Source organism: Sitodiplosis mosellana, unplaced genomic scaffold (genome assembly GCF_009176505.1).
Source record: "Sitodiplosis mosellana isolate CC-2019 unplaced genomic scaffold, AAFC_SMos_1.0 Smas_scaffold_3587, whole genome shotgun sequence".
Classification (NCBI taxonomy): Eukaryota; Metazoa; Arthropoda; class Insecta; order Diptera; family Cecidomyiidae; genus Sitodiplosis; species Sitodiplosis mosellana.
Window position 1 is genome coordinate 781 of NW_022598829.1, and position 10,715 is coordinate 11,495.

The following is a 10,715-nucleotide window of genomic DNA, read 5'->3' on the forward strand; positions in this document are numbered from 1 at the left end:
AGAAAAAATTATCACAAATTGTCCACGAAAAGTCAAACATGAACATTTTTTAAAAAAATCGACTGAAATTGTCGACTCACCTCGGATACCATCAAGCCAATGAGCAGCAGTGTGAAAGAACTTCGACTCAGCATTTTTCTAGCTTCGAACTATTAAAAGTTTACTGTGAACCAGAGATGACTAATCGCACGCTCAGTAGCGTTTGCGGCAACTCGATTCAGCGTCATTTTCAACTCCGTGCGTTTACGCTCACTTCGTCGAACCGTTGAGTGCGCACTTTGACTCTGTTGCTGAGAGCCATTGATGTGTGTGTGCGGTGTGCGCGTACCAACTAAGCTGCTAAGACTGAGAAGAGAGAAAAAATCGCAACCATTTGTTTATAAACAAAAAATATACGAATGTTTCATAATTTTTTTTATTGCAATTTAATAATGACACGGTCAAATAATTCTTTATTTAATCGCACAAACATTATAGTCTCTAAATTTTTATCCGTTAAATTGCCTCGATATCTGTTCAAAACATACGACAAACCAGAAAAATTACGCTCAACGCTCGTTTCTGTTGGGCATACTGCAAAAACCAATTTTGCCAATTCATATAGTTCAGGCATCGTATGCCGGTTTTCATACCAAAAATCCATTGGGTGTCGTGTTTTCGGTTCTCTTTTCTTTTGTTCGGCTTCGACATTATATTGTTGCAATTTAAACATAATGTCTTCGCTTGCTGTGTTTGTTGACGGCTGATAAGAACTTGACTCCAATGAATCTAAATAAGAATCCATAACATTTGAATCATTTTCAGTGCCGCCTGTATCAGATGTGGCTTCTGATGTATTTTCAACTTGTTGATTTTCTGGCCGCAACGAGCAAACACGTTTCCACAACAGTGTTAATTGATTCATCGCCAGTTGCTTTTGTATTGGTTTCGTATTTAATAACACTCTGTATCGCATGTCCAAAAACAATGATGCCAAAACCAATGGATCGGTTAGCAAATCGTTCCCTCTCTTACCCATGTGTTTGATGAGATTGTCAACGAATTTGATACGTTGTTTTGGCTGCAGCTTCAATTTGAGTTGAACCCACTCGGCATAAAAATCTGAGAGAGTGATTTGTACGCCTTGAATGGTTTTTGTGAATTCGGCACAATCATGAAGGACGTCTCGCAATTCTTCTAAATCAAGCCATTCTGCATCGGTGATTTTAAATGTTTTGTCGGTCACTGCCATCATATCAACGAATTCCCTTAGCTCCAAACACCTTTTTACCTGAATAATGAATGAGTAATAACGCATGTGTTTTTTTATTCGGAGCCGTACGAAACAAGGCGACAAAAATCAATTGTGAGCTGTTTTTTTATTAAAAACTTATTCATTTCAAAAACTCTCACCATAAAATATTTTCCATTCCACCGTCTTTTGTTATCAAGAAATGGCTTTTTCATGTTTTGCTCATTCAAAGCATTGCACAAATTCGGTGTACGCAGTTTTTTCATCACTCCTCGGATCTTTCCAATCAGATTATCAGCTTTTGATGATTCAGCAAATGCATCTTGGATTGCCAGTTGAAATCGGTGAGCACCACACGGAATGGATTTCACATGTTCTGGTGTGGTATAATGAAGAAATTCTTGCTCAGTATCCTTCAGCAGCTGTCGATAGAATTCTTCGTCAATTTGTTCTTCGGACATTTCTGCGTATTCAGTGCCATCCGAATCTTCCTCTGCAATTTCATCTAAAATTTCACTTGACAACAACATATAGCCAGCATTATCGGTGGTCACCGAAAATAGTTGATCCAATGCGATTCCGAACTCCGCCAAAATGCCTAAAACCACTTCAACCAAATGTACTGCCGTATGTGACTCTTTCAATCGAATCATAGCCAATGTTCGAAGAACGATTCGTTTATCGACTATATACTGAATATTTATTCCCAAAATGGCTCTGTTGTTTTTCGTGGCAATATCCATCATTAAAGCAATCGGTTTATTTTTGACTTCTTTTTTTAGAGTTTCTTTTATTGCGTGCGCCGTCGAATCGATATGTTCCTTGATTTTATTCAGATCGACGTGTATTTTTTGCTTGGAGTGGAGCTCAATTTGCTCAATCAACATTTTGTACATTTTACTAAATCCCGAATCTTTGAGTAAACTGAATGGGCGGCCATTTACAGTGAACATTTCAGCGAAAACATTCAGTATGTCCTCTTCCAAGACTTCGATGATATCGTTGTTTACGATTGGATTTTGAAATTCGGGGTGAACATTCTGTACGTGTCGTTTTAAATTGAACGGCCGTGTGCTTTTGATTCCAGCGCCACATTGTTTTCCATTTTTTTCTAAAATACAAATCGATTTTTGTTTCGATGTATCGCGGACGAAAATATCACCGAATAACTTTTTTGCATCAGTTGATGTGAATACTGAGCTCATTGTAGTTTTTTCAAAATTATTTTGAATAAAATATGCCAGAAAAGAGAGCGACACTTGACTGCTTACTGTACGATGAATGATGTGATGAGAAAATTTTATGTAAAACGTTTTTGGCGCCTATACAAAGACAATTCACGAAAAGAAACTTCTAGAAAGTGTGTGAATTATTGTGTTAGTGAAAAGTCATCACTAACGTTTAACGCGCCAATTATGTATTGACAGTGTATTGAACGCTGTATAAAATGAGATGGATGCAAATTATGTCATTATGATAAAAGGAGATGAACGTCCACCATAAATTCGGTCATTGTGTCTTTCACGCACACGCACACACAAACACAAACAAAAGGCATCATCCGAACAGTATTGCGCGCTCAAAATCATTCCGTGTGCCAAACAGTAAAGTCGTTGTGAAATAATTTTCCTTGAAAATTGAAAATGTACGTATCGGCGATTTTGGTGACCAAGCCACCGAAAAAAGTGGTCATTCCAATTCAATGGTTTCAATCTCTTGATTTGGCACAAATTTTTAATGTTGGTGCAAGTAAAACAAAATTGCATAAAGTGTTTTTTTGCGAAGATAATGATGCGGATCCAAATTTTCGTTTGGAAATCAAAGAAGTGTACGCCGATGGCCCGGCATGCTATAAGGCACAAATGAAACACGCATTCAGTAAGTTATTTAAATAATTTGAGAGGAAAAATATGAAGAAATTATAATAAATTCTGATTTAATGAAAACAGACACATTTGAATCGGCCGAAAATCACATGAAAAAAGCGCGTCCGGTCTTGGGTGCTGTCTACAATGAAAATTTGGTTCGATATGACTGGCATGCTCCAGACCCAGACGACCAAACATGCAACCAAACGGTGCATGTTAAGTTGGAACAAGAAGTCGATCGATTGCAAAGCAAGGTGCAACAATTACAACGCCAAATGGCGATCGCTGACTTAGACCCGGGGGAGCTACAGGATTTGCAAGAAACAGTCATGGATGTCGATGATGAAATTGCTTCGGTTTCTCAAGAGCCACAAAATCATATTGACGATGATTTGGACAATGATTTGTTCCAATACGATGACAATTCATCCGAAAATTCTTCGCAAAACAACGATTCTGCTACTACTGGTGTTGAATCAAATGCACAGTCAATTGCGAGCACTAGAAACTTAACCGGTGTTGATGACAGTAATTCATTGGTCGACAGTTCAACAACGACTGTAAGCAATCCAGCTCCTACATCGCTTTTCGATTCAGTCGCTGGGCATATGATATTCGCTTTGGACGTGAGTTATAATTACACATCAAATTTTCTGATGTGCTATTTACACTTGTTTTTCATTAAAAACATGTTAATTTTTCGAATAGGGCAAAGGCGATCGCTATTTTCCGTGTGCTGATGTTACGATTTCCAGTGCAATTTATGGGCTACTCGAGTTCTACAACGATCAGCAGAAAACGGCTTTGAATGGCGAATTGTTCGATTTGAAATTCACAAATTTGTTGATGAAAGGCATATTTGGTGTGGCTCAAATTTCGGAAATGGACCCCGATAACATTGATTTGGAGGATGCCAAAATGCAATTCGCCAGAGGTAATAAAAATTACTTCGCCAAAATGAGTACTTGACAATTGTTTACATTACTTTGTTTTGTTTCAGACTTGTTTACTGTGCGTGTTGAAGGAAACCCAGATCGATTGATTTTTTTCGAAGTGCATGTTTCAAAATGCATTGAAATGGTGAAGCAAAGATTATTCATCGCACAATTCAAGCGTTGAATTCTGAATTCAAATAAAGAAAAATTATTTCAAAACAAAACAAAACAAAAAATCTTCGCTGAAAGCCGATAATAAAGTATGCCTTATTCGAACGTGCATTAGCATTCATACACAGCATGCAAAGATTTGAGTGTTTATTTTCTTTGTGTTTTTTCTGAGTATCCTTATTTGCGACCATTAATTGTTTACGGGTGCGACGGAGCGCACACTGTTGGTGAGCTTGTACGCACTTCATGGAGTGGTTTCGTCTGTGCTACAGCGCACTAACGCACTGAGCATGTCTTACGCACGCAAACACAGTAGCGGTGCGGCCGTTGCTCAGTCACTCGGTGCGCTTCAGTCATCTCTGTACTTTCCATACAAAATTTTTAACCCCCGGGGGTTAACTTTAACTTTTGACAAATATTCAACCCCCGGGAGTTAAAATTGCGAGTTAAAGAACATAAATTGGCCGTTAACCCGAGGGTTAAATAGGATTTAACCCTCGGATTTTAACCCGAGCTCTGACCATGGTTTAAGTCCGAGGGTTAACTTTAGCGAGGTATTTGTATCGACATATCATGTATGTAGAACATAATTTAGCAATGAATAATGACGAATGAAGTTGAAAAACTGACCAAAATGAGCTGAATTTCAGAAAAAAAAACTATGATTCCCAAAGGATATTTGTAATATGTTTTGATCATTTGAACGCCATTTCAAGTGAAAAATCCTAAAATCAACAGAAACAATCATAAATGAATGGAAAAAACACATTAGGTTGATCATAAAACCAAATGTGGTATTAATAACATTTTTTTATTGATTGACCACATAGAATAATTTTCATAATGTTTTCATTGTTGTTGTTGACCTTGAGCATTCGCCACATTTTCAAAATATGTTCTGAGGAAATCGTTTAATATTGTGTTCGGCAGCCTCTGCCCCTGTTGTTGCGATTGATGAAATTCACGTTCTTGTTGAACCGCTGCGTTATAAAGTCGCTCTTCTTCTCCTGATAGTGTTGGTGGTTGCATATCGCCTCGACTTTTACAAATATTATGCAGCACTGCGGTCGCCACAATGACATTTAAAACGGTTTCCAACTTGCGAAACTTCATACCGATCCAAAGACATGGAAATCTTCGTTTCCATTGGCCCATGAATCGTTCGACTACGTTCCTTGTCGAAATATGTGCTGTTTGGTACATGCGTTCTGGGAGTCTATTCATTGGATTGGTGGCTCTCAACGGAGTGGCTAAAAATGGCTGTGAGCTATAGCCACCATCACCCAATAAAATTGAAATTCGATTATTGCGCGCGAATTCACCAAGTAAAAATCGTTCAAATATATACGAATTTACGAACACCGTCTCATCATGTATACTACCAGGCCATCTTGCTACTATATCGAGTACCTTCGCGTTTGCATCACATATTATTTGCGTATTAACTGCATAGTAAGGTAATGTCGGGTCATTTGGGCCGTCGGGTCATTTGGGCCGGTGCCATATCTCCGAAATTTGACAGTGACTGTCAAATGTCATTGCTGCTATGTTAATGACTTGCCAAATGAACACTATTGGTGGTATTCCGGCGAGTCAAGTCGCATTTCTTGTTAGTGAACTAGACACATGACAAAAAATTGTGAAAAATAGTCAAATTTACCATTTTGCCGACCACTCGAAATTGAATATTTTCCGACAATTGTTGAAGGTAAATATCGTATATTTGTTGTAAAATTTATCTATTTTCGATATTTACGTAGTATTCTGGCAAAATTTCATCATGGATTTTTTTTTGGTTGCATCAAAAATGGCGTCGTTTTTGCTCTGTTGGGCCACTCGTGTCGGGTCAGTTGGGCCACTAACATGATTTGTGTGTTTTCATAGAGACGCCATTTTTATGACTTATGATCGTATTTCAAGTGAAATTAGTGAATGTAAAAAAGATTTTAACGTGTTTTTTTACAAATATAGTGTTAAAAATGCCGAAGCATACTCGAAAAACCGAACAAGGGAAAGTTGACTAAGCTGTCTTAACGACTGCACTCAAAGCCGTGAAAATTGGAAATAAATCAGTTCGTTCGTCCGCTGTTGCATTCGGAATACCAAGAACCAGCTTTCAGCGGGCCATTACAGGCAGTAACGCCAAAGCCAAAAACTTCGAAACGAGGTCGGCAGCCAATGAAAAGTGCCGTGCTAACATCGCCCGAAAACCTTGGCGAATTGAAGGAAAAACGGACAAGACGAGAGGATGCAGAAAAGAAGAAAGCTGAGAGAAAGGCGAATAAAGCGTCCAAATCGAATAAAGCGTCCAAGTCGATGATCAAGATGACAGTGACGAATAATCGCCAACATTTTTTCTGTACATGACAAAAAGTGAATTACAATCCAAAAAAAGTGTCAATTTTTATCGTACATGACGAAAAATCAATAAACACGCAACAAAACGTCGATATACAGTGTTATTATTTCATTATATTACTTATTTTCACTTATTTTTCAGATTTTTTGTAGTGGCCCAAATGACATCCTTTTTTTTGGCAAAAAAATGGTAGTTGGAAAAATTTACATAATTTTTTTTCACTGACACAATCGAAGGACTTTCTTCGGCAAAAAGTTAGCTTAGGAGGTTACCTTTCCAACGATACCTTAAACTCTAAAAAATTCCCATATGAAAAGAAGGTTTAAAATTAGAAGCTAAGCCGGCCCAAATGACCCGACATTACCTTATTGTTTTCTGCAAAAGAACATCGTTTTGTTGTGGGTACCGCCAACTTCTTGGATTTTGACCAAAGTGCCATCCACTGCTCCGATAATACCCGGCATTCCAGCCACGCTAAAAAAGTCACATTTGTTTTGCTCAATTTCATCATCTACAACAGGCATTTGTATGAATTGTGCACGTAGAGCAGCAATCTTGTCGCTAACTATAGGCACAATATTACACGCTGATGATTCGCTTACACCATAAAAATCGGCAGTGGCAATATGAAAACTGGCCGTTGCGTAATACCTTGAAGTGAGCAAAATTTTATCTAATCCACTTATGGTGAACCCGTCACGTGATTTCAATGGGTCTAACTCAGCACCGATCAAATCATATAAGTATCGCACACTGTCTTTCGACAATCGGAAACGTCGTCGAAGTTCACTTTCAGAATAAATGTTCATAGGATCTGTGCGAACTCTGATGTTGTATGGTTTTTTGGTGGCCGTCGTTAATCTTTGAATTTCATCCTCCAAATGGTCAAACTCTTCTTGTAACAACTCAAAATTTTCCATATTGATTGATCTCTCCATAGTTTGATTTTCACAAAAACTCAACACATCAATTATTAACAAAACAATTTAATGCCGCTGAAACAAATGAATGACAAATGAATACAGGGTTATCCAATGAGAGATTTTCGCCGCTGTGTAGTGAGGCAAACGTACTCGTGCGACTATGGTAAGCATAGCCGCATGACGGACGCCGCACGAGCGGCGTATCAATGAATAGCGCATATCAAAATGTAATAACATGTAACGAAATAAACTTCAGTCTTGAATTGTATGTTAATAAAATTGGTCTTGCGTCATTTGTGCATAAAAAGGAAAGAGTTGATTATCACCAGGGTAAACCACCGAAGCAACTGCCTGAGATTTGGTCATCACCAGGGTAACTATCGAGGAAAATACCTAAATTGGCGCTGCAACAAACGAAAGACTCACAACATCGAAAAAAAAATAACGGAATCGTAGACCAATAGAAACCAAAAAAAAGGGGGAAAAAGAAAAAATCAAAGTTCCACGTGTCAGTGAAAGTGCACAGAGAAATCAAGTGAGCGATTTGTGATAAAAAATCATCATCACGCAAAAACTATTCGTGTACCAAAACAGTGCATAATAGAAAAACATAGATCAAAATCCACTCACGCACCGAAAAAGTGAATAGAAAAATACATCGGGCAAAATCCATTCATACACTTGAATATCGGAGAGAAAAAAAAAACCATCGAGCAAATTCCATTCGTGTATGTGAAAAAGCAAGAAAAAAAAGACACACGCGAATTCCATACACAGAACAAAACCGAGAGAAAAAAAAACCCGCACGTTGCATAGACACGTGCAGTAAGCCACGAAGAACGAGCGAAGGGACCCAAAGAAGAACATAAGCAAAGCAGAGGTGAAGCATAAAAACGAACGAAAGCGGCCAAAGTGTGGGAACGAACAGCAGCGGAAGACGAGTAACTGGACACCAACTTGGAGACAGCAGAATATCAGAATCGAGTACGAGCTAATTGTTGGGATAGGTCGTTAGGTGAGTACTGATTTGCATGTTTCAAAGTGAAGTGTTCATTTTTTTTGGTTGATTTCGATTATTCACACACGGCTAAAATCAAATGGTGCAATTAAATACATAATTCAGTAGTCAGCAAGCACAACCGAATTTGTTCTTCATACCTTTTCGTTTTCGTCCGACTTATTAAAAAACAATTAAACACACATAGCCTAAAATCGAATTTGGCATTTGCCACTCGTGCACTTTTCGAATTCGACTCTTCAATGCAACGAACGCCACCGCCAAAGAAAAACGATAATAAAAAACAGAGCGATTCGGGCTATCTATCTCATTTTTCGGACTTAGATAAAAATTTAAAAACGATAGAAGATCGTACGGTTCATGATTTGACCACAGGCCGTAGATCGCTCATATTTAGTGTGCCCGAATCATCCTCAACATTTATTTTCAACAGAAATCCAGTACAAGAAAATTTGAACGAGACTTGGCTTGACGGAGCTGCTGGTTTAGAAGCACAGAGTCAATTTTTAGATCCAAATCGAATTACACAGTCGCACCACGGCGGTTCAGTTGTCGATCATTATCATTTCGATCCGTTTGAAGCAGCCGAAGAGACATATTCGGTTTTGAAGGACAAATCCGTCGGTAACTTATCGGTAGAAAGGGAAAAAACTGACGGAAAATCGGACGATCAGTTGGTCGAATTAGCAAGTAAAGAACCGACGGAAGCGGATAAAACAACAGACACGGCGAATGGTAATTCGGGAAACGCGACAGATTCAACAGCGAATAATTTGATTCAAAGCCAACAGCCACCAAACAACAACAATAATAACGATCGTAATAACGACGCTTCGAATCCTGAAAACGGTAGAAATAACAACAATAATAATAATAACAATAGGAACAATCATTTTAATTCTTCGGATTCTGAGCAAGAGGGCGACGAAATTGTTGGAGTGATTAAATGAACAACTGTATGTTTTGAGTATTTTGAATAGAATGACACTTTTTATTTAATTTTATTATTTCATATCATACTACGATTATTTCATTGTATACTACAATCTTAATATTTCAACATTTGGTAGCATAGCGTTGATCTGATCTTCGGATGAATTAATCACTATGATATTCTTTAATTTCACTGTGCTCTTGCTTGATCCATTTTAATTTGATGATTCTATCTTCTTTGTTTTCTCGATTCCAAAGATACACCTGAGATTTTGTATTTCGCCAGTTTTCCTTTTTTAACACCTTCTTTTTTTATTCTTTCTCCCCTTTTTCTTCTTGCTGTGATTCTTCATAGCCTTGATTTGGTTGGTTTCGTGATGTACTTGAATTGATCCATTTTTGCACTCGCTCCCTTTTGTAGTAGTAATCTCTGATTTCCCACTCTTCTGGTTGATTTTCCGTTGTCTTTTCGAGCAGCTTGGTCCAGCTTCCATTGTTCGAATAGGTTTTGTTTGAACTTATTCCACTCGTAAACTCCCTTTGAGTCAAATTCCTGAACAAATTTGTTGTATTCTTTGGGCAGTTGGTTTGCAGTAACAGCTATCTTCTGAACGTCTGTTAATTCGTTGTCTAAATCTTTCATTTGACCAAAAAGATGTGACAAGAATTTTACTTTATTCTCAATGTTTGCTTCGTTAGTGATTTGAAACTCTCTTAGTTGTCTCCATATATTGATTTGATTCAATAAATGAGTAGCTTTTGGAGTTTCTTCTGTTTGATTTAATTTTTCGACTACTTCAGGACTTGCTACGATGCTTAAAATCATTTCTGTGTCTTCAGAATCTATTTGATTAGCTTCGTTCATTTTCTTCTCAAGGTGTACTGCGTTCATTTTCTTCTCATGCTCTCCTTGTTGGAATTTTTCAATTTCGGTGAACATTTGATAACAGTCTCTTGAGTTTGTAACAGTCTTGCATTTTGTGTGTACCCTTTTTGCAAAAATAACAAAAAGTTGTTTGATTTGAATTGGAGATTTTCATAACTTTTTCTTCTTTGAACTTCATTTTTTGCTCTTCTTGTTCATTTTGGCGTTGCCATTCATCTAGAAGTTTCGTATAAACAAGGCTCCAACACAAATCTTCATCAGGTCTTGCTTCCAGCGCTGTTACAAGTGGAGAATAGGATTGAGGTAAACTTGCAAAGACAATGCCTATTTTCCATTGTTCACTTGCTGAATCACCCAAGTCATTTAGTGTTTGGAAAAGACCGATCAAATT

The 10,715-nt window shown here is 37.8% G+C and overlaps 3 protein-coding genes and 1 long non-coding RNA gene across 4 annotated transcripts; 2 read left to right on the plus strand and 2 right to left on the minus strand.

The window, feature by feature from the left end:
• Window positions 1-415: 415 nt before the first annotated feature.
• On the minus strand, window positions 416-1,974 carry LOC129571873 (uncharacterized). Its single transcript, XM_055451746.1, has 2 exons — window positions 1,393-1,974; window positions 416-1,270 (listed from the first exon to the last, which is right to left on the minus strand). The coding sequence occupies exons 1-2, from the start codon at window positions 1,972-1,974 to the stop codon at window positions 416-418; spliced, it is 1,437 nt and encodes a 478-aa protein (XP_055307721.1).
• Window positions 1,975-5,669: 3,695 nt separating this feature from the next.
• LOC129571872 (uncharacterized) lies at window positions 5,670-6,653 on the plus strand. Its single transcript, XR_008688352.1, has 2 exons — window positions 5,670-5,913; window positions 6,177-6,653. It is a non-coding gene; the product is annotated as an uncharacterized LOC129571872 (long non-coding RNA).
• Window positions 6,654-6,701: 48 nt separating this feature from the next.
• LOC129571870 (putative nuclease HARBI1) lies at window positions 6,702-7,502 on the minus strand. The gene is made up of 3 exons (XM_055451743.1): window positions 6,971-7,502; window positions 6,837-6,858; window positions 6,702-6,732 (listed from the first exon to the last, which is right to left on the minus strand). Exons 1-3 carry the CDS (start codon window positions 7,500-7,502, stop codon window positions 6,702-6,704), a joined length of 585 nt encoding a protein of 194 aa, XP_055307718.1.
• Window positions 7,503-8,747: 1,245 nt separating this feature from the next.
• Window positions 8,748-9,455, plus strand: LOC129571871 (putative uncharacterized protein DDB_G0282129). The gene has a single exon (XM_055451744.1). It carries the CDS (start codon window positions 8,748-8,750, stop codon window positions 9,453-9,455), a length of 708 nt encoding a protein of 235 aa, XP_055307719.1.
• The last annotated feature ends 1,260 nt before the right edge of the window (window positions 9,456-10,715 follow it).

Bases quoted from the DNA above. Each gene is read 5' to 3' on its own strand.
- LOC129571873 (XM_055451746.1), bottom strand. From the start codon at position 1,974: ATGGATATTGCCACGAAAAACAACAGAGCCATTTTGGGAATAAATATT. The intron at 1,271-1,392 runs GTGAGAGTTTTT...TTCATTATTCAG, and splicing joins GGAATGGAAAATATTTTATG to GTAAAAAGGTGTTTGGAGCT.
- LOC129571870 (XM_055451743.1), bottom strand. From the start codon at position 7,502: ATGGAGAGATCAATCAATATGGAAAATTTTGAGTTGTTACAAGAAGAG. The intron at 6,859-6,970 runs GTACCCACAACA...GGAATTTTTTAG, and splicing joins CAAAATCCAAGAAGTTGGCG to AGTTTAAGGTATCGTTGGAA. The intron at 6,733-6,836 runs GTAACCTCCTAA...GCCAAAAAAAAG, and splicing joins TTTAAGGTATCGTTGGAAAG to GATGTCATTTGGGCCACTAC.
- LOC129571871 (XM_055451744.1), top strand. From the start codon at position 8,748: ATGCAACGAACGCCACCGCCAAAGAAAAACGATAATAAAAAACAGAGC.